Genomic DNA, 20,753 nt, shown 5'->3' on the forward strand with positions numbered 1-20,753 from the left:
CAAAGTGATCCAACTGGTCAGTCCTACAGGAGATCAACCCTGACTGCTCTTTAGAAGGCCAGATCCTGAAGAGGAAACTCAAAGACTTTGGCCACCTAATGAGAAGGAAGGATTCCATGGAGAAGAGCCTCATGCTGGGAAAGATTGAGGGCAAAAGAAGAAGGGGACAACAGAGAATGAGGTGGCTGGATGGAGTCACCAAAGCTGTTGGTGTGAGCTTAAATGGACTCCAGAGGATGGTAGAGGACAGGAAGGCCTGGAGGAATGTTGTCCATGGGGTCGTGATGGGTCGGACACAACTTCATGACTAACAACAACAAAATTGCATATCTTCAACTTGCTAAGGTTCAGAAACATTGGAATAATGGATTAGCAGCTAGTCAAGGTCAGGGGTGGGCAATTAATTTTCACCAAGGGGCTGCATGAGAAACTGGGAGGGGTATTGCCTTGGGCCAGACAGGCACAGCCAATGGGCTGGATGTGGCTGGCCCCTGAGCCATAAAATGCCCAGGTCTGGTCTAGATGTTATAATGAGGCCCCAGGACCCCAGGTCAAGATTGCCTAGAACCCCACAGATTCTAGGAAAGCCCACATTCAGAAGCTCCACTTGGCCATGCCATTCCCAGCGGTTGTCAATGACTCCATCTCACATCATCCCATGTACTAAGCCAGGGTTCAGCAAACTTAAACACTCAAAGAGACACAAAGATCCTAACCAGAAGCCCCCTGTTCAATTCTGGAGCCGACCGGAAGTCCAGTTCCCCCACCATAGAGTCTCCTCCTAGCATGGCATCCTTTTTCCTCTGCCGACCGGAAGTCCGGTTCCCCCACCATAGAGTCTCCTCCTAGCACGGCGTCCTTTTTCCTCTACCTGTCCTAACTGAAAGCCCTATCAATTGTGGAGCTCATCTGTGACAGGGAGCCACAGCAGAGGGACGAAAGAGCCACATGCGGCTCCAGAGCTGCAGGTTGCCGATCCCTGTACTAAGTGATAATCAGCTCTTTACCCACCATATGCTGAACTTGTACCTTGTGCTAAGCGAGAAGCTAAAGAAAATTACACAATGACTCTACAGAACGATCCCCACCGCTTGTGAGCTCTGAAGATTAATGAGAAGATCGTGACTCTGTGGCATATGAAGGGAGGAGAGAGAGAGAGATCAGTCAAGCGGTTGTTTGCTCATGCCACGTGCCTTCCACAGGTGTGTCAAAACAAAGCAACAATCGCAGGACAGCTTTTTGTCAGAAGCAGCCTTTATCACTCCAGTGGGAAAAAAGCAAAACAAAAGCAAAACCATAACAATTGCCACACAGGTCACAAAATATTTACAGGGTTTTTCTTCCTACTTCTCTCCTTCCAAGGAGAAAATGCAAGTTCATGCTTAGCCAAGTCTTTGCAGAGTAGAGGTTACCAATGGTTGTAAAAAGACTCTCTGATTCTTTTGATATTTGGGTTCTTCAAAACTTGGGTAGAGTTTTGAAAGGATTGAAGATTACACACACACACCCCAAATCTGCAGGTGAGGGGATTGAGTTGGGCTTAGTATTGTAGCATTCACCAGAAGGTCAACAGAATAGATATGGACAACCCATAGTGCCCCCAACAGATGTTACAGCAGATGCAGGCTCCGTATCTATTCCAACTTTCTTGCTTTCTTCCTGGATGGACAGTGGAATTCAGAAACATACATGAAAACAACTTCAGACACCGAATTCCTGCTTCTCAGTGGTGGATTAATCAACTTGTGCCAATTTTTGTCCGAATGTTTTATTGCTCTGCTTGCCTCTAGAATCCTTCCTAGTTTGTGTGGACTGAAGATACAACTTCTCAACTCGCTTACAGGGGAGCGGAGAAGAAGAGAACGCAAACCCACCAACATAAACATAGAACCAATGCTTAAAGCAGGAGAAGGGGAGGCAGGACTGTCCCTGCACAACAGTGCAAATACAAATTGTGCTTGTACAAAGACTAGAAAGGCTGATGTCCATGGAATTGGGGACAGCAGAAGGCCCCTTTCCCAGTAAGGGCAGTTAGCAATGGTGGGAAAGTTGGCCACAAGGCATTATGCTTTGGTCCTAAGGATGGACCTCCAGAAGGTACCTTTGTTGTGAAAAGATCCCAGGCCATAGGGAATAGAGGCCATCAGTTGCCATGGGAATAAACCTGATGGTGGTTCAAATTGCCGAAGACTCAAGAGGATGCACCTATAGGCCTGCATGGTGTTAGAGAAGTCTCCAAGAGACCCAAGAAAACCCCAAAAATGTAAGACACCTTAGTTGAAGATCTGGCTGTGGGGATCCTCATCCACCTGAGAACTGCTAGTTTAGCAAGGAACGACTTGAGTTCAGGCTGCCGAATGATCGGGAGGAATCCTTTCTACGTCATTTTGGGACTAGACCCAAAAGTTTCATGTCCAGTTGCATTCTTCTGCCATCTGTGGAAGTTCTTCAGACTGGTTTTTCCCCCTGAATGCTCTCTGGAGATGCTAGGCCACGAATGAAAAAGAGGCGCTTCCCAGGTCTTCTAAAATACCTACCATGACCCAACTTCCAAAGCAAGGGACAGGATGACACCTGTAGAAGTTTGGGCTTTTGACTCCCATCAACTTTAGTCAACAAATTTCTCATTGTAGTCCAAAATATCTGAAGAACGCCGCTTGCCTATTCCTGTTCTGAAATAACACAGCGGTATGGCGACTATCGCTTTGCAATCTCTGCTCCCCGAAGAAGCAGAAATGGGTCATTATGCAATCAGATTGAATGGGTTTTCAGATCATTATCATCCTTCTAGATATTGTCTGTCCACTACAGGATGAAAGCTTCTTCTGCACGTTTCCAACCGACATGAAGCTATCCTTTGCCAGCTGAGCCCGACGTACTTACTTGGGTATCAGACGTTTGATTGCCAAATTCTTTACTTGTTGCAGTTATTGTCAAATAGCAATAGCACTCGGACTTATATACCGCTTCACAGTGCTTGGCAGCCCTCTCTAAGCAGTTTTTACAGAGTCAGATTATTGCCACCAACAATCTGGGTTTTCATTTTATCAACCTCAGAAGGATGGAAGGTGGAGTCAACCTTGAGTTGGTCAGGATCGAACTCCTGGCAGTGGGCAGAGTCAGCCTGCAATTCTACGTTCTTACCATTGCACCACCATGACTTTTAATGGCAACATGCAGCTGGCCAGCATGCAGAAGGAACATAATTAGGTTTTTGCCTGCTGGAAACAGCAGGAAAGCATTTAGCAAAGTGGCTTACCAATGTACAATTAGCAAAGAAAGGCGAAAATGCCTTTTCCTTTGCTTTAAATTGGGATGGGGGGGGGGCGGAGAGGCAAATCAAAGGTAAATTGTTGGGGGCCCACAAAACGGCCACCCTGAAGAAGTGATGGTTGGGGCTGCTCATCTTCCTTTGACATCCTATTTTTCTTTGACACTTTCCTCTTGCCTGGCAAACAGGTGGCTTCAACCAAGAGGCAGGGCATTCTTCCCAGAAGAGGTCTCACCCGATCTCTTTGGCAACCAGGTGTGAACTTCAGTTGGGTTCCTTCAGAGAACAGGTTTTGCTGGACTGGTGCAAGAAGCCAGTTTGGACCGGTCCAGGCAAACCGGATGCTAATTTTGCATCGGCTTTGGCAAACCGGTAGTTGGAAGGAGTGGCTGGCCTCGCCCATCCTGCCTCACCCTCCCAGGAGTCTCCATGCAGTCCATTCATCATGCCAGGTAAGTGCAGGGAGACTTTGGGAGGGCAAAAAATGGACCTCCCAGAGGTTCCGGAAGTCCAGAAATGGGCCTGTTTCTGATGTCCAGAGCCCTGGGGAGGCTTTTTTCACCCTCCGGGAGGCTCAAGGAAAACCTCCAGAGCCTGGGGAGAGCAAAAAGCCCCCTGCCATGGTGTAGGAAGCTGAGTAGGCTATGCCCCCCATGTCCACGCCCATCCAGAGAAACAATTGCTAATTTTTTTCAATCCCACCCCTGGATATAACTGATATAAGGGCACACACACACACACAATTTAACAATCGCCTTTCCTCAAAGGAGGCTAGGAAATCCAATTTAACGGGGAATTAGCCTCCCCTCACTACAGATCTATTTTCAGGATTGCTTTTTTTGGGCACGGAATTGATTTTGACCAGTTTTTCATCTGCAACAGAGCCATGCCCAATGCTTCCCTCCCCTCACACACAGAGAAGGGGGAGACCCCAATTTATGTTGATTGAGCCATGTAGGCTAAAAGACCAAGCAATGGTCCAATGATAAAGTTAAAGGTTCCCCTCACACATACATACTAGTCGTTCCTGACTCTAGGGGGAGGTGCTTATCTCTATTTCAAAGCCGAAGAGCCAGCGCTGTCCGAAGACGTCTCTGTGGTCATGTGGCCGGCATGACTAAATGCTGAAGGCGCATACAACGCTGTCACCTTCCCACCAAAGGTGGCCCCTGTTTTTCTACTTGCATTTTTAGGTGCTTTCAAACTGCTTTGTTGGCAGAAGCCGGGACAAGGAACGGGAGCTCACCCCGTTATGCAGCGCTAGGGATTCGAGCCGCCAAACTGCCGACCTTTCTGATTGACAAACTCAACGTCTTAGCCACTGAGCCACTGTGTCCCTGTGTGGCTTCCCCAAAAAAAACCTTTTGACCCAAGGCAGCAAAGACAGGAATGTGAAGGACCTGGGAACAGATCAGAAGGCTTAGAGATGTTTCCAAGATCTGGGGCATCCCCCAAGTTCTCCCAAAGGCACCCACACAATGTAACAATGGCTTCCATCAACGGGAGTTCATCCCTCTTGCTGAATACAAAGCAAAGCCTGGAATTAAAGAACCATTTAGGGGAAAAAAAAACCAAAGACATCAAGGACACCGGATCCTCTTCTGCGGAAATGAATTAGGGAGCCTCCTCTGCAAGGATGGGAAATAGGGACTCGAGACAGTTGCTACTCCAGGGTGGAACGTTCCCGCAGCACTGGCAGCGAGAGCATTTCTGGGGCGGATTTTTTCCGCTGGCGGTCCTTGGGCACGTGGAGGAAATCGGGGGCTTCTCCGCTGAGCGGCGTGGAGGGGGCGCTGGAGGGGGCGCTCTGAGTGCTTGGGGGCAGGTGGACTTCGCTGATGGCGATGGTGGGCGTCATGATGCCCACAATGTCATTGGTGGCCTGCTGGGTCTCCTTCTCGTATAAACGGACTTCATCCATGGTCATGCCTGTGGGGAGGAAGCACAGAAGAAGCAGCAGGGTAAGGACAGATGTTCCATTGGTGGCCTACAGAAGATGACCCAGCTAGGGTGGACTGAAATTGGAGGAGAAACAAAGTGGAACCCACTCTACCCTCTTCCATGTTCACGTATACATCCAAAATAGACTGTGCTGTTTCTCCATGTCATTTAACCTAAGTGAATTTATACATAATTTTGTATCTATTTATTTATTTTGTCATTTATGTGGTGTATATTAGAGGCGGAGACTTTGAGAGCTGTATGCAATGAAATTTCATTTTAATGTATGCCGAAGTGTATAAAGTGACAAATAAAGTTATTTTCTCCTCCCCTCCCCTCCCCTCCCCACTCCACTCCATTCCATTCCATTTCAGTCTAGTCAAGGTCCATTCCATTCCATTCCAGTCCATTCCATTCCACTCCATTATATATGTTATATTTCACTCAATTTTCCACTCCACTCCATATTCTATTCTATTCTATTCTATTCTATTCTATTCTATTCTATTCTATTCTATATTCCATTCCATTTTCCATTCCCTATTCTATTCTATTCTATTCTATTCTCTCCTCTCCTCCCCTCCCCTCCCCTCTCCTCTCCCCTCTCCTCTCCCCTCCCTACTCCACTCCATTCCATTCCATTTCAGTCTAGTCAAGGTCCATTCCATTCCAGTCCATTCCATTCCACTCCATTATATATGCTATATTTCACTCAATTTTCCACTCCATTCCATATTCTATTCTATTCTATTCTATTCTATATTCTATATTCTATATTCTATATTCTATATTCTATATTCTATATTCTATATTCTATATTCTATATTCTATATTCTATATTCTATATTCTATATTCTATATTCTATATTCTATATTCTATATTCTATATTCTATATTCTATATTCTATATTCTATATTCCATTCCATTTTCCATTCCCTATTCTATTCTATTCTATTCTATTCTATTCTATTCTATTCTATTCTCTCCTCTCCTCTCCTCTCCTCTCCTCTCCTCTCCTCTCCTCTCCTCTCTCCTCTGTATTTCATCTTCTATTAGATCCTGGAAGTCAGAAGTGGAGATACAAGAATATAAATCTGGATTTCACTATTGATAGAGTTTGCATTTGAATAACACCTCATTAAAATTCTTTTTTTCAATCTGTTCTCTGATGTTATTAATGTTGCCAAGAAGTCCTGACATCTAATCAGTTGACTGAGACAAAGCTTAATATCGTTTGAGATCTGTGTTCTCTCAAATTACATACCTATTATGTGGAAACTGATGGCTGGAGGACAGAAATGAGCTTTCCACGCCCTTCTCATATCGTTAAGAGCTTTTTGGCATGAGGAAAAATAAATTTATGGGCCCCGTTGCTTGGCGGATTAAAATTTTGGAATGATAAGTGACTTAAAAACAAATTGCTCACAAAAGTAGAGGATGTAGAATTACAACGAGAGGCGATAGTCTTCCGTTGAAACTCATGTACTATCCCTGAAGGGGTTTAGGCTGAAAATGCTCATTTCATTTTGCTGCTTTTTCAAAGACAGTTTTGCATTTTATGCCGCAAGCAATCTGCAGCATAACCTCGCTAGGCTGCTTAAATCTAACACGTGAAATCTCACGTGTAACAGGCTAGATTAAATATATTTATTCGGCACATAATGTACAATTACATAATGCTTTGAGGAGGGGGGAAAACTGTTTCACCCATCTTGTGCCACGCCATTCTTTGTCATTTTTAACCATGAAAATGTGGGAGGCAGCTCCTTTCAACAGAAATAATAATGAATCTAACAAAAAAGAGGAGATGATATCTAAAGATATAAAAGTGAAACCTTCTAAGACGTTCAGGTCAAAATCATGCATTTAGGGATGTGCAAAATAGTTCTTGAAGGGCCCGTTTCATCCAGGTTTATTGCTTTGAATCAAAAGATGTATTATTTGGACCAAGGAATAAAACACTGGGTGTTTAAGGATACGGACTCAAATAAGGTTGTTCCAGAAATATGTGTTTTCTGGGAGGTCAGGTGGAAGTAAGCCAAGGACATTTGCTTTGTTGCTTTGAATAGTGGGATGGTGGCATATAAATTTAATTATAAAGCTAGAAAGCAGGAGATTGTGAGTTCTAGTCTCACCTTAAGCATGAAAGCCAGCTGGGGGACTTTGGGCAAATCACCAGGAGATAGTGAATGCTAGTCCCACCGTAGGCATGAAAGCCAGTTGGGTGACTTTGGGCAAATCACCAGGAGACTGTGAGTTCTAGACAACCATTGACAAAATCGTCTGGATGACCATTTGTCAAAAATGGTACGGGGTCTCCTGCTTGAGCAGAAGGTTGGACTGGAAGCCCTCCAAAGTCCCTTCCAACCCTGTTATTCTGTATCTGCCTGGCCTTCTCCCACTTTGATGAAGCATGATTGGTAAAGCCAGCCAATATAAGGGCTGAATTAATGATTCTTCCTCTCTCTGATCATGCATGTTTTCTCCTGGAGAACCAACTCATGAATCGGGCTTGGGAGTTATTCCAGATCTATCAACCCCAAGGCTTCAAAACTTCCTCAAAGCTTTCTCCTGCGTGACAAAACTCCACCAACCACCATGAGGTGTCAACTTGAAGCAAGCCAAGGAGAAAAAAAATCTGTCGAGAAGGGAGAGCCATCTGGAGCTTCAGTGGCTTGTTAGACCTCGGTGAAGACACTGTTTTATTCTTCTGAAGAGTTAGAACACTTGCTGCTTGGCAACCCTCCCACCTGCCTTATTGCTTCTTACTAAGGGGTGGGGGGTGGGGGGGACCCTGGAGGATCACAACTCTCAAAAATCAAAGAAAGGAGATGCTCGGAGGTGCATCCATGGACATTTAGGGAAAGGAACTCACTGTTGTTTTAAAGCTCTCTGTGTGTCTTTTATCCCTGGATGTACAATCTGGATGTACATGTCTGGTTGTGTGAAAAAGCAAATTGGATAAGCATTTACGGCCTAGGGCAGGGGTGTCAAACTCAATGCCTGTGGGCCGGATTCGTCCCACGGGGTGCTTAGATCTGGCCTGCTGGGCTGGCTTGGAAACAGCAAAAGACTGGACCGCGGTGCCTCTGCCAGCAAAACTGGAGTTCGTGAGGGCTGCGTACGGCTCTCCTGGGGCCCATTTTTAACCAGTGGAAGAGTTTGCCTTCAGAAGTTGTGATTGCTCCATCACTGGAGGCTTTTAAGAAGTGAGCGGACAACCATTTGTCTGAAATGGTATAGGGTCTCCAGCTTGAGCAGGGGGCTGGACTAGAAGACCTCCAAGGTCCTTTCCAACTCTGTTATTCGGTTAAATTGAAGCGCAGCTATGTAAACGCTTGTATATATAAATGCATTTTGATGCTAGGCAATAGATACCTAGTTCAAACCGAGTCTCTCTCCACCCTCCTATACCCATTAAATAAATAGAAGCTCTCAAGGAAATGTCTTTTTTCAAGTAGCCTTTGCAACTTGCCAAATTAATATGGTGTACTTTAATTGAAAAGGGGATGATCTAAGCATTAATCAAATAATGTATTAACCTCAAAGTGCTTTCGGAGAGTGGAACGCCAGAATGAGCTCACAGAAAGATTGGCTCCGAGTCGGTCTGTTCTCCATTGAAGAGCCTTTTTGTAACCAACTGATACACTTTCTACAGTAAGTAAAGAAGGATGTGTTGTGTTTGTTTTGAAAATTAAAAATAATAATAAAAAACTTTTATTAAAAAAAAAGAGCTGTTTGGAGTGTGAATCACTGGCCTTCTATTAAATTCCCTCTTGCCTTATTGTCTTATCAGCTAACCATACCCTTACTGGGATTTGAGCCTGGGCTGTTTTTACATGTTAGGCAGTTGTATTAGCCACTAAGCCACACGCTCTGGTCCCTAACCCCTTATCAGCTGAGTCAAGGAAAAAGCGCCAAAAAGGTTTGCAAACACTGTCCTAGCACACGGGTGTCAAACTCAATTTCATTGAGGGCCGCATCAGGATTCAGGATTGTGTTTGACCTCGGAAGGAGGTGTGGCATGGCTGGAGTGGGCAAGGCCAGCTCAACATCATTTGTCGAGGAATGTCGGCGGCCTCTTGCAGACCTCTGTCACCAGATATGGAGCTTGGGGGGCTGTGTGTGCCCCCCCATGCTCTCTTTTCACTGGCAGAGGGCTGCAGGAGGCCATTGCAGCTGAAAACGGTGCCTGGGAAGGCTGCCGATAGCCCTCCCAAGCTCTGTTTACGCTGGCAAAGGCATTGCAGGCTGGTCCTTCACTGTTTCCAGGGCGGTCCCATGGGCCAGATCTAAGCACCCTGTGGACCAGATCTGGCCCATGGGCCTTCAGTTTGACACCCCTACCCTAGCATGTCAAATAACGGATTCAGGGATAACAGGAAAACTAAAGAAAACAGAGGGAAGGTTAGCCTGTTAGGGAAAAAAGAGAGGAAACTTTGTTCCCCCCGCCCCAAAAAAGTTGTGAGGAGGCCTAATAATTTTCTGCAATCTGCTTGCCCCTGGGGCTCCAGCAACTTTCAAAGAAATTGCGGAAGGATATTCATTATTCAGTTCCGAGGAACAGGTTGAGGCACAGCTACAATCTCAAGAAGCTCGGAGGAATGAAAAATATTTCGAATGAATCATAAGTTTATGTCTTGAACCCAAAACCACAAGCAGGTTTCCTGTTGAAACATCCTGCTAGACTCGGTAGCTCCAATTTGTTCCAGCAAATGAATCCCACGCTTATTTCCCCCCCCCTCCCAACCTTAACTTTGATCTTTGGTTGAATTCCATTGGGTTTTTAATGGAAAAGTGACTGATGCTTTGTTTGCTTTTTAAGCACAATTGCAAGTCCACTTAGAACTCTTTAAAATCCAAAGAGGGAGAGCTCTGAATATTTCAGGAGCTGGGCCGGAGATTCTCCTGAATGCTTGAAATAGATTTCCTTAGCATCATTTATTTATTTATGTACTTATTAAATTTATAAGCCACCCATCTCTCTTTTCAAAGCAATTCTGTGCTTTGCTTTGAAGAGGGGCAAGAAACACCGGCTATGCCAAAGCCATATTCAGAAGCATTGATCGATTACTTTCAATCATCTCATTGCATACTCAAAAATGGGGAATTCAATACATAAGAAGCAGTGATCCACAGCTTCTTCCATGGATTAATGGGTGGGCAATGATTAAAAAACATGCCAAACTCACATTCTGGATTATGCACCAAGAAACAGGATGGTCGGTGGGTTGTTTTGAAGAATAGAATAGAAATAGAATAGAATAGAATATGGAATGGGGTGGAGTGGAGTGGGTTGGGATGGGATAAGATGCAGAATAGGGTAGGGTAGGGTAGGGTAGGGTAGGGTAGAATAGAATAGAACAGAATAGAACAGAATAACTTTGTCAATTTAAATGTATACTAATTGGCATACTTTAAGGTGAAATTTCATTGCTTACAGCTCTCAAAGGGTCACCACCTCCAATATGCATGACATAAACACTACAAATAAATAAATAAAGATAAATACAGAGTCTAATTCAGATGTATATCTGTACACAGAGAGAAAAATGAATCTTGTGAATTTACCAGACGGATGGCCCAGGGAACAAAGCTATTACAGACTCTGGTTAGCCCTGCTAGGATGAGGGTGTGAGGAGTCTTGGTGAATCAAACACTACATAAATTCAACATAGGTTGATGGTTGAATGATCAGGTCCCAAGGCAAACCAGTTGATCATGGGGAAATTGAGGAAAGTCACATTCCCATGGAAAAGGAAGATCAAAGCAACTTTCCACATAGGCTTTTGTCCCTTCCTCCCTCCCTCCTCCAACATGGACCCCTTCAAGGTCTTACATACCAGACCACTCGTCCACCCAGGCGAAGGCTTGGCGATGCCCGATGAGTAAAATATCTCGAATGACCTGAAACCCAAAATCCTGTTACTGGCATTTGCAGGGATTGCTCAAGAAAATTCCACACAACAATTCCATCTTTCCATCTATCCATCTATCCATCTATCCATCTATCCATCTATCCATCTATTTATCTATCCGTCTATTTATCTATCCGTCTATTTATCTATCCGTCTATTTATCTATCCGTCTATTTATCTATCCGTCTATTTATCTATCCATCTATCCATCTATCCATCTATCCATCTATCCATCTATCCATCTATCCATCTATCCATCTATCCATCCATCCATCCATCCATCTATCTATCTATCTATCCATCCATCCCCCCCCCCCTCTATGTTCCAGCATAACTCTGGAACACCTCAAGCAATTTCAAGCAATTTCATACGTATACCAAACTTACTCATAGTCATTTGTATTAAAAATACTGTGGGGGTAAGACACCACTAACATCCCTCGGTATGTGTGTGTGTCTGTGTCTGTGTGTTCCAGCATAACTCTGGAACGCCTGGGCTGCTGAAATGAAAAGGAATGAATTATATCTATAGTGTCAAATCACAGTACTTTTGTCAGTGATAGTGTGCATTTTGGATTCAAATTCGTTTGTGTGTGTGTGTGTGTGTGTGTGTGCCTGTGTCTGTGCCTGTGCCTGTGTCTGTGTGTCTCTGTGTGTTCCAGCGTTACTTTGACTTGACGCTATGGATATAATTCATTCCTTTTCCTGTCTAGTATAGGATTAGCATAAATAAATATGCAGGCTAGTCATAAATAAATATGAGCCAGCATATTCCTCAAGCTGCATCAACAGGAGCATAGCATCAAGGTTACATGAAGTGTTAGTACTGCTTTACACTGCTTTGGTAAGACCGCCCTTGGAATACTGTGTGTGTGAGGCTCTCCTGAGCTCCATTTTGCCGGCAGAAGCATCGCAGGCCAGTCCTTTCCAAGGTGGCCCCATGGTCCAGATCTAAGCACCATGTGGGCCGGATCCAGCCCACGGGCCTTGGGTCTGACACCCCTGGCTTATATGGTATGTCCTGGATAGAAGGGAGTGAACTGCTGATAATCTTTCCTGCCGTCCTCACCACTCTCTGCACTGCCTCCCTATCTGAAGCAGTAATGCTTCCAAAGAGTAATGTAGGGGTGAAATTCAACAGGTTCTGGAGAAGCGGTAGCGGAGATTTTGAGTAGTACAAAGAATACGCAAATACCACCTCTGGCTGGCCCGAGAGTATCCTTTGCAGTATCCTTCCCCTGGAGTGGGGAGGGAATGGAGATTTTGCAGTATCCTTCCCCTGGAGTGAGGAGGGAATGGAGATTTTGCAGTATCCTTCCCCTGGAGTGAGGAGGGAATAGAGATTTTGCAGTATCCTTCCCCTGGAGTGAGGAGGGAATAGAGATTTTGCAGTATCCTTCCCCTGGAGTGGGGAGGGAATAGAGATTTTGCAGTATCCTTCCTCTGGAGTGGGGAGGGAATAGAGATTTTGCAGTATCCTTCCCCTGGAGTGGGGAGGGAGTGGAGATTTTGCAATATCCTTCCCCTGGAGTGAGGAGGGAATGGAGATTTTGCAGTATCCTTCCCCTGGAGTGAGGAGGGAATGGAGATTTTGCAGTATCCTTCCTCTGGAGTGGGGAGGGAATAGAGATTTTGCAGTATCCTTCCCCTGGAGTGGGGAGGGAGTGGAGATTTTGCAATATCCTTCCCCTGGAGTGAGGAGGGAATGGAGATTTTGCAGTATCCTTCCCCTGGAGTGGGGAGGGAATGGAGATTTTGCAGTATCCTTCCCCTGGAGTGAGGAGGGAATGGAGATTTTGCAGTATCCTTCCCCTGGAGTGAGGAGGGAATAGAGATTTTGCAGTATCCTTCCGCTACCACGCTCCCCAAGCCACACCCACAGAACCAATAGTAAAAAAATATTGAATTTCACCACTACAATAATGCAATATGACGGGATGCTTTTAATCGTCCCTGTATAGGAAGTGGTAAGGACAGGGAAACTGCAGGTACCACTGTACCTGTTTTAAGAAGAGACTGGACAATCATTTGTCTGAAATAGAACCCCTTGAGCAAGGGGTTGGGCTAGAAGACCTCCAAGGTCCCTTCCCTTGCACTGCTTCTGCGATTGAAGGCCCCCCCCCCCCCCGGGTGATGATTAACTGCCTGGGGGATTCTGAGCGATGAAGTCTACAAGTCTTAAAATTTGTCCAGTTTGGCCAACTATCTAGCATTCCTGGATTCTCTGCTGTGCCTGTTCCTTGATTTGGCCTACCTCCCAGGGCTGACAGCACATGCTAACCTTTTTAAAAAAAAAATTCTGTAAAGGTTGCCTGATGCTATTTGTGGCACTACAGCACGGTTTCCTTACTCGGCTGTGGAGGCGGGAAGCATATGGTGTTTTCCTCCCGAAATACGATGCGATCCAAGGCACTCGTCTAAACTGCGGCTTTAAAACCAATATTTTCTACCTTGTTTTGCCGCGTGAGTGAGATGGGCCGTGGCCGACATCTGGGTATCACAAAATCACAACTCTGAGATCCCTCACCACCACCACTACCCCCCAGCCGTGTAAGCCAAGCCTGTGAGAGTTGTAATCCAGCAACATTCATTTCCATTTTTTGGCCGCAGAACCAAACACGATCACTTTACGGAGGAAGATTGATGGAAGCATCAAACGCAAACACAGAGTTTAAAATGAACAGCCAGGGATTATTGTTTTTCCTTGGGTGCCAAAAGTGTGCATGCACACATGATAATAGATAGGCTTGTACAGTGCTCCTGGTGGCCGGGGATGGGGGTGGTTTAAAAACGAGCAAAAAACGGCTTGTTTTTTTGCTCGTTTTTGCCCTCCCCAGCCCCCAGGAGCACTCTGCAGGCCTCCCAAGCCCCCTGTATGTCCATTTTTGCGCAGGGGGCAGGGTTTCAGAGGCCAAAAATGCTGTATTCAGTGTATAAGAGTTTCACCCTCTTTTTTTGGGGGGGGGGGGGGAAGGTGCGTCTTATGCTCTGAAAAATATGATAGTTGTCCAGTCTAGAAAGAAGGACTAGGGGAGACATGATAGCAGTGTTCCAATATCTCAGGGGTTGCCACAAAGAAGAGGGAGTCAAACTATTCTCCAAGGCACCTGAGGGTAGAACAAGAAGCAATGGGTGGAAACTAATCAAGGAGAGAAGCAACTTAGAACTGAGGAGAAACTTCCTGCCAGTTAGAACAATTAATCAGTTTGAAATTAACAGCTTGACTCCAGAAGTTGTGAATGCCCCAACACTGGAAGTCTTTAAGAAGATGTTGGATAGCCATTTGTCTGAAATGGTATAGGGTTTCCTGCCTAGGCAGGAGGTTGGACTAGAAGACCTCCAAGGTCCCTTCCAACTCTGCTATTGTATTGTATTATTATTGTATTTTGGAAAACCTCCAGCAACGAAGCACCCACAACTCCAGGAGGCAAACTACTCCATTGAGTAATTGTTCCCACTATCAGGAAATGTCTCCTTACTTTTAGATTGGATCTCTGTTTAACAGGCTTCCACCCATTACTTCTTCTCCTGCTTTGGAGAGTAAGTCGATCGTCTTTTCTCCGTGGCAGTCACTCAAGTTATTATTATGTTCCCCCAATCCATGTTTGTTTGTTCAACAGAACGTACCTACTTCCCTTAATCCAGGGGTCTGCAACCTGAGACACTAAAAAAAAGAGCTATTGGGACCCGTTTCCACAGAAAAGAAACCACGGGAAACCATGAAACCTGGGTGGGCGTGGCCAACTTGACATCACTCACTTCCACCCAGTCACGTGATCACAATCAACCCAGCCACGCCCGCCCAGGTTTCGTGGCTTCCCGTGTTTTCTTTTCTGTGGGAAACGGGTATCTCTCTCTGTGTGTGTCTCTCTTTCTCCCTCTCTGACTCTCTCGTCTGTCTGTCTGTCTCCACTCTCAGGCCAGGCGAGGAGTGACTGGAAGGGGAGGGCAAGGGGCGGGGCCAACCAGTGGTGGGTTCAGTTAACAGGGAGCCACTGCAGGGGGGACAAAACAGCTGCATGCAGCTCCGGAGCTGCAGATCGCCGACATCTGCCTTAATCGCTCATCATATGATTTAGACTCCAGACCCCCTAACCATATTCAGTTGTTGTTCCCTGCATTCTTTCTAGGGTCTTGATATCTTACAATACAATAGTAGAGTTGGAAGGGACCTTGGAGGTCTTCTAGTACAACCCCCTGCCTAGGCAGGAAACCCTATACCGCTTCAGGCAAATGGCTATCCAACATCTTCTTAAAGACTTCCAGTGTTGGGGCATTCACAACTTCTGGAGGCAACTTCTGTTCCACTGATTAATTGTTCTCACTGTCAGGAAATTTCTCCTCAGTTCTAAGTTGCTTCTCTCCTTGATTAGTTTCCACCCATTGCTTCTTGTTCTACCCTCAGGTGCCTTGGAGAATAGGGTTTTGGATCTTTTGGGTTTCATGGTGACCAGAACTGGACGCAATACTCCAAATCCGGGTTCCCTAACATGGTATGAAGCAGTACCATCCCTTCTTGTGATCTTGATATTCTCCCTCTGTTGGTGTAGTCCAAGATGACGTTGGCTCCCCTCCCCCTTTTTGGAAACTGCAGCCTATTTGTCTCCATCCATCAGCTTTCCCTGCAGGTCCCTTGATAGAGAAAAATGCTCACCTTATGGACAAATTGTTCTACCCGTGTTTGCAGTCCCCAGACTTCAAATTTGACCGTCACCAGTTTGTAAGAGCACATGATGGGCTGTGTATGTTCCCGCCAGCCTTCCTGGAGTGGCCCGCGACCAGTCTTAGCTGAGCAGAAGGACCGGAGATCCTATAGCCAATAGGGGGAGGGGGGAATACAATTTTGATCACGTGAGCGAGTCGTAAGTGTGAAAAATGGTCCTGTCACTTTTTTTTTCAATGCATAGCTCAAAGTCTGTCGAGATTCTCAGTCATCCAGCCATTCTTTGGGACAACTATGACCTGGATGACTGAGAATCTCTACAGACTTTCAGTTCAAGTCTTATACTTTTTTCCCAAAGGAAAAAAAAAAACCTCTTGTTCCTTGATCTCTAGGAGACTCTATCCACCAAGCACATAAGAGCAGCATTGTTGCAATCCCAGCAAAACATCGATGTACAAGCAACCAGTTTGCAGGTTGCCATGAACTAACACTACAGCTAGGACTGAATTTGTCCTGGACTGCAGAAGCAAAGAAACATGAAGTTCTTCGTCCTGTCTCCCAAGATCCTCCCAACAGACCAGTTACAGCAGGGGTCACCAACCTTTCGGACCTCAGGGACCATTAAATTCATAATTTTAAATCCCACAGACCACTAATATGAATTAGTGATGGGATGGGGTCCTTCAGGCACTTAGCTTGGCCACCTGTTAGTGAAGAGAAGCACCAAAGGTCAACCCTAGGTTTGCTGTCCATTGAATCTAGGAATCTCAAATACGGCCAAGAATGAATGCATCAGGCCTGCAGCCATCTTTTCTTTTGGATCTTTGGCCTGCCACGTTTTCTATTATTCTACTATGCATTTTCTATTGTGGGAAAATGGGAGGGGGGATTGTACGGAGTTAGATGAGATGTAGCCATAACAACATTCTTTCTAGAAAGCCAAGGTCATCCTTTGTCTTTGCACCTCTGCACCTGACCGGAACTGGATGGGTGGAGCTGCCAGCATGGCAGTGAGAGATTGGACCATGTGATGGACTGGGGTGGGGGGCAAGATTTTGAACTTTCAACTGGGTGGGGAAAACCGGGAAGCTTCCAGATTCGGGTTTTCCCAGATGTGCCGACGTGGCTCTCTTAATAAATTGGAACTTTGAGCAATACTTTGCCTTGGACTCTGGTTTACTTTTGGATGCTATTTGACAGAATGTTGGTCTTGTAGCCATCCCAGGTGCTAGATTGGCCCCCTGCAAACTCTGTCTTTTGAGGACGAAGATTTGCACACCGCTCACTGAAGCGCCTGGACTCCCAGGGAGGGAGGGAGGGAGGGAGGGAGGGAGGAGCTGGAGGTACTAAACAGGCCACCAAGCTAAATGCCTGAAGGACACCATCCTCTCAGCGAGCGGGAGTAATTGCTTCAGCGGGCCATATCCAGTCCAGGGACTGTAGTTTGAGGATCCCTGATTTAGTGCAATATTTTTTAAAAATGCAAAAATGCAAAGATTTTTCCGCGGACCACCAACATCTTCTCGCGAACCACCAGTGGTCCATGGTAGTGATCGCTGATTTACAGGAATGAGCAGTTGGGTTGGAGAAGGCAAAGCCACTCACCAACCATGCACAGTTCCCTTGTCCAACAGGTGGTTACCTCTAAGCTCCTGTAGTAGCGTTCTGGGATTTCATCAAAAGCAATGTCCAAGAACATCACGTCATGGTCTCCCAAGATTTTTTCATTGAGAAATATCTGTGAGAGCAAAGGGGAAAAACATTGGACCGGTCAACGTGCCAGGGAGAGAAAACACAGATTCTCAATGAATGAGGGATGGTAAACTCAAGCAGGGTTGGCTAGGCTACGATTTGTGCTTTCCTTGCTCGGCTTGTCATTCGTTTCCATCCATCATCTTGCCTTCAGGTGATTCTCCAAAGCAGCTGAAGGCAGGGCGAGAAGAAATGGATGGATGCTAATCAAGGAGAGAACCAAGCTAGAACTGAGGAGACTTTTCCTGACAATGAGTGCAATGAATCAGTGGAACAGAAGTTGCCTTCAGAAGTTGTGGGTGCTCCATCACTGGAGGCTTTCGAGAAGGGATTAGATAACCATTTGTCCAGAATGGTAGAGGGTTTCCTATTTAAGCATGGGGCTGGACTAGGTTCCTGCCAACTGTTATTTTGTTGCACGCTGCACGGTGGTGCAGTTGTTAAGAGTGGAGTATTGCAGGCTCCTTCTGCTGACTGCCGGCTGCTTGCAATTTGGCAAGTTCAAATCTTACCAGGATCAAGGTTGACTCAGCCTTCTACCCTTCTGAGGTGGGTAAAATGAGGACCCAGATTGTTGGGAGCAAAAGGCTGATTCTGTAAACTGCTTAGAGAGGGCTGTAAAAGCACCGTGAAGCAGTATATAAGTCTAAGTGCTATTGCTTCTTTCTGTCTTTTCCTTTCTCTCCCTTCCTTTTCTCCTTCCTTCCTTCCTTCCTTTCTTCCTTTCCTATCTATCTATCATCTATCTATCTATCTATCATCTATCTATCTATCTATCTATCTATCTATCTATCTATCTATCTATCTATCATCTATCTATCTATCTATCTATCTATCTATCTATCTATCATCTATCATCTATCTATCTATCTATCTATCTATCTATCTATCTATCTATCTATCTATCTATCTATCTATCGTGGCACAATGATTAGAATATTGCAGGCTGACTCTGCCCACTGCCGGGAGGTCGATCCTGACCAGCTCAAATGGACTCAGCCAAATTTAATGCAGCATTTCTCAACTTTGGCAATTTGGAAGATGTGTGGACATCCACTCCAGGATTCCCCAGCCACAGGGGAGATTTCCCTGATGGGGTTTGTCCACGCTGACATTGAGTCATTGATTAAGTGCAGTGGTAGGTTTCAAATTGTTTTTACTATTGGTTCTGTGGGCGTGGCTTGGTGGGCGTGGCATGGCTTGGTGGGCATGGCAGGGGAAGGATACTGTAAAATCTCCATTTCCTTCCAATCAGCTGGGAACTGGGAGGCAGAGAATAGATGGGGGTGAGGCCAGCCAGAGGTGGTATTTACCGGTTCTCCAAACTACTCAAAATTTCTGCTACTGGTTCTCTAAAACTGGTCAGAACCTGCTGAATACCATCTCTGATTTAGTGCATGGATAACTCCCACCATGTATGGAAATTCTCAGTCATCCAGGTCATGATTGTCCCCAAGGTGAATTTTCAAGCGGCAAATGGACTTCTTGGATGAAGAAGCTTCTTGGATGAGAAGTGAAACATCTTCAAAGAAAAACCAGAAAGTCCAGTTGCCTCTTGAAAACAAAAACACCTTGGGGACCCATCAAGTCTACATTCCTGTCTGAAAATAGCTAGACGGGATGAAATGGGGTGGCTTTTCTCATTCTGTATGGGTTGCGCTTACGTTGGTGCCATTTCCGCAATTATCTTCATACTTGGTCTCTATGTAGATAGAAAATTTTGGCAGAAACGAGCACTGCAAAAGGGAAGAGAAATGGAGAATGTGAGCAGATATAATATAATGTGAGTATAGCTGATAAATAGCTGATAAAGGAGGAGAGCCTGTGGCTTAGTGGCTAATACATCTGCCTAATATGTAATACAGCCCAGGTTCAAATCCCAGTAAGGGTATGGCTAGCTGATGAGAGCTAAATAGCTTGAAATAGATCTATACTAGTCTCCCTTTATTTATTTATCAGCACAAACACAACACTATACACACACACACACACACACACACACACACACTCAGTATGGCTAGCTGATGAGAGCTAACTAGCTTGAAATAGATCTATACTAGTCTCCCTTTATTTATTTATCAGCACAAACACAACACTATACACACACACACACACACACACACATACATATACACACTCAGGTGGATGATGAATGGCCTCTCCCAGAGGAAATAAAAGAGGAGCGAAAGGGGAGTGGAGTTTGCAGGAGACAATTAGTTTGCTTCATTGGCTCGTGACTCTCCGAGACTCCTTGCCAAGTTCTGCAGAGATCGGCCTGGCAGCTCTCCAAGCCAGATGAGGTCTGTGACTTTAAATCCTCCCTCGAAAGACTTTGCTGGTTGTGAATGAGCAGAATTCACAGGAAATTAATAAAGGTTTTTTTTGTCAGGACCAGGAGTTTGTTTCATGCTCTCGGGAAGCCTCGGTCAGAATAATCTGGAGGGCTTCTGCATCTTTCAGCAGGAGCACAAAAATTTCTGAGGAACTGCAGAGGTCCATTTCCTGAGAAGGAAAGAAGATCTGGGTTTCTTCAGGATTTCAAATTTAATCGTTGAAGATTTGCAAGCGGTTCGTCAAAGTTATAAAAGGGGCAGAATGGGATTTTTTTTTGCAGGTGCTATTTTTCATCAACTGGATGAAAGAAAGAAACGTTCAAACATCACTTTCTTTTTGTTTCTCGGTGCAGAATGGCTTGGTTTATATCCATAGCTTTAATGGGAAGGAAAGTGTAAATAGCACCTTATGTGGATGGTGAGGAGATGAGAGACAGTTTGGTCTAGTGGTTAAGGCAGCAAGCTAGAAAGTAGGAGACTGTGAGTTCAAGTCCCACATTAGCCATGAAAGCCAGCTGGGTAACTTTGGGCCAATCCCCAGGAGATGGTGAGTTCTAGCTATGAAAGCCAACTGGGTGACCTTGGGCCACTCCCCCTTTCTCAGCTCAATCCACCTCACAGAGTTGTTGTGGGGAAAATAGGAGGAGGAAGATGTGTTGGATATTTATTTATTTATTTATTTCTTAGATTTTTAAACCGCCCCCTCTCCCAAAAAGGGACTCGGGGCGGTGTACAGTCAGTGCATAAAATACAGACATAACAATAAAATACATTTAAAATACATTAGAGGGGGAGATAGACTGTACAAGAAATAAATACCTAAAAACATCCCAATTAAAACCCCAAACCCAATTAAAATAAATCCCCGGGAGGT

At 45.2% G+C, this 20,753-nt stretch overlaps 1 protein-coding gene across 1 annotated transcript in view; it reads right to left on the reverse strand.

Moving 5' to 3' along the window:
* Positions 1–1,247: 1,247 nt before the first annotated feature.
* Positions 1,248–20,753, reverse strand: part of LOC309398860 (cytoplasmic phosphatidylinositol transfer protein 1-like) — a 57,544-nt gene continuing 38,038 nt past the window's right edge. Inside the window, exons 5-9 of the mRNA XM_081966116.1 lie at positions 19,211–19,282; positions 17,437–17,532; positions 15,786–15,941; positions 11,057–11,120; positions 1,248–5,200 (exon numbers count right to left, since the gene is read on the reverse strand). Of these exons, the coding sequence (XP_081822242.1) occupies positions 4,935–5,200; positions 11,057–11,120; positions 15,786–15,941; positions 17,437–17,532; positions 19,211–19,282 (654 nt within the window). The 3' untranslated portion in view covers positions 1,248–4,934. The remainder of the gene's footprint in view (positions 5,201–11,056; positions 11,121–15,785; positions 15,942–17,436; positions 17,533–19,210; positions 19,283–20,753) is intronic.

The sequence above is a fragment of the Natrix helvetica genome, assembly GCF_964273705.1.
Source record: "Natrix helvetica genome assembly, chromosome: 13".
In the NCBI taxonomy this organism is placed as follows: Eukaryota; Metazoa; Chordata; class Lepidosauria; order Squamata; family Natricidae; genus Natrix; species Natrix helvetica.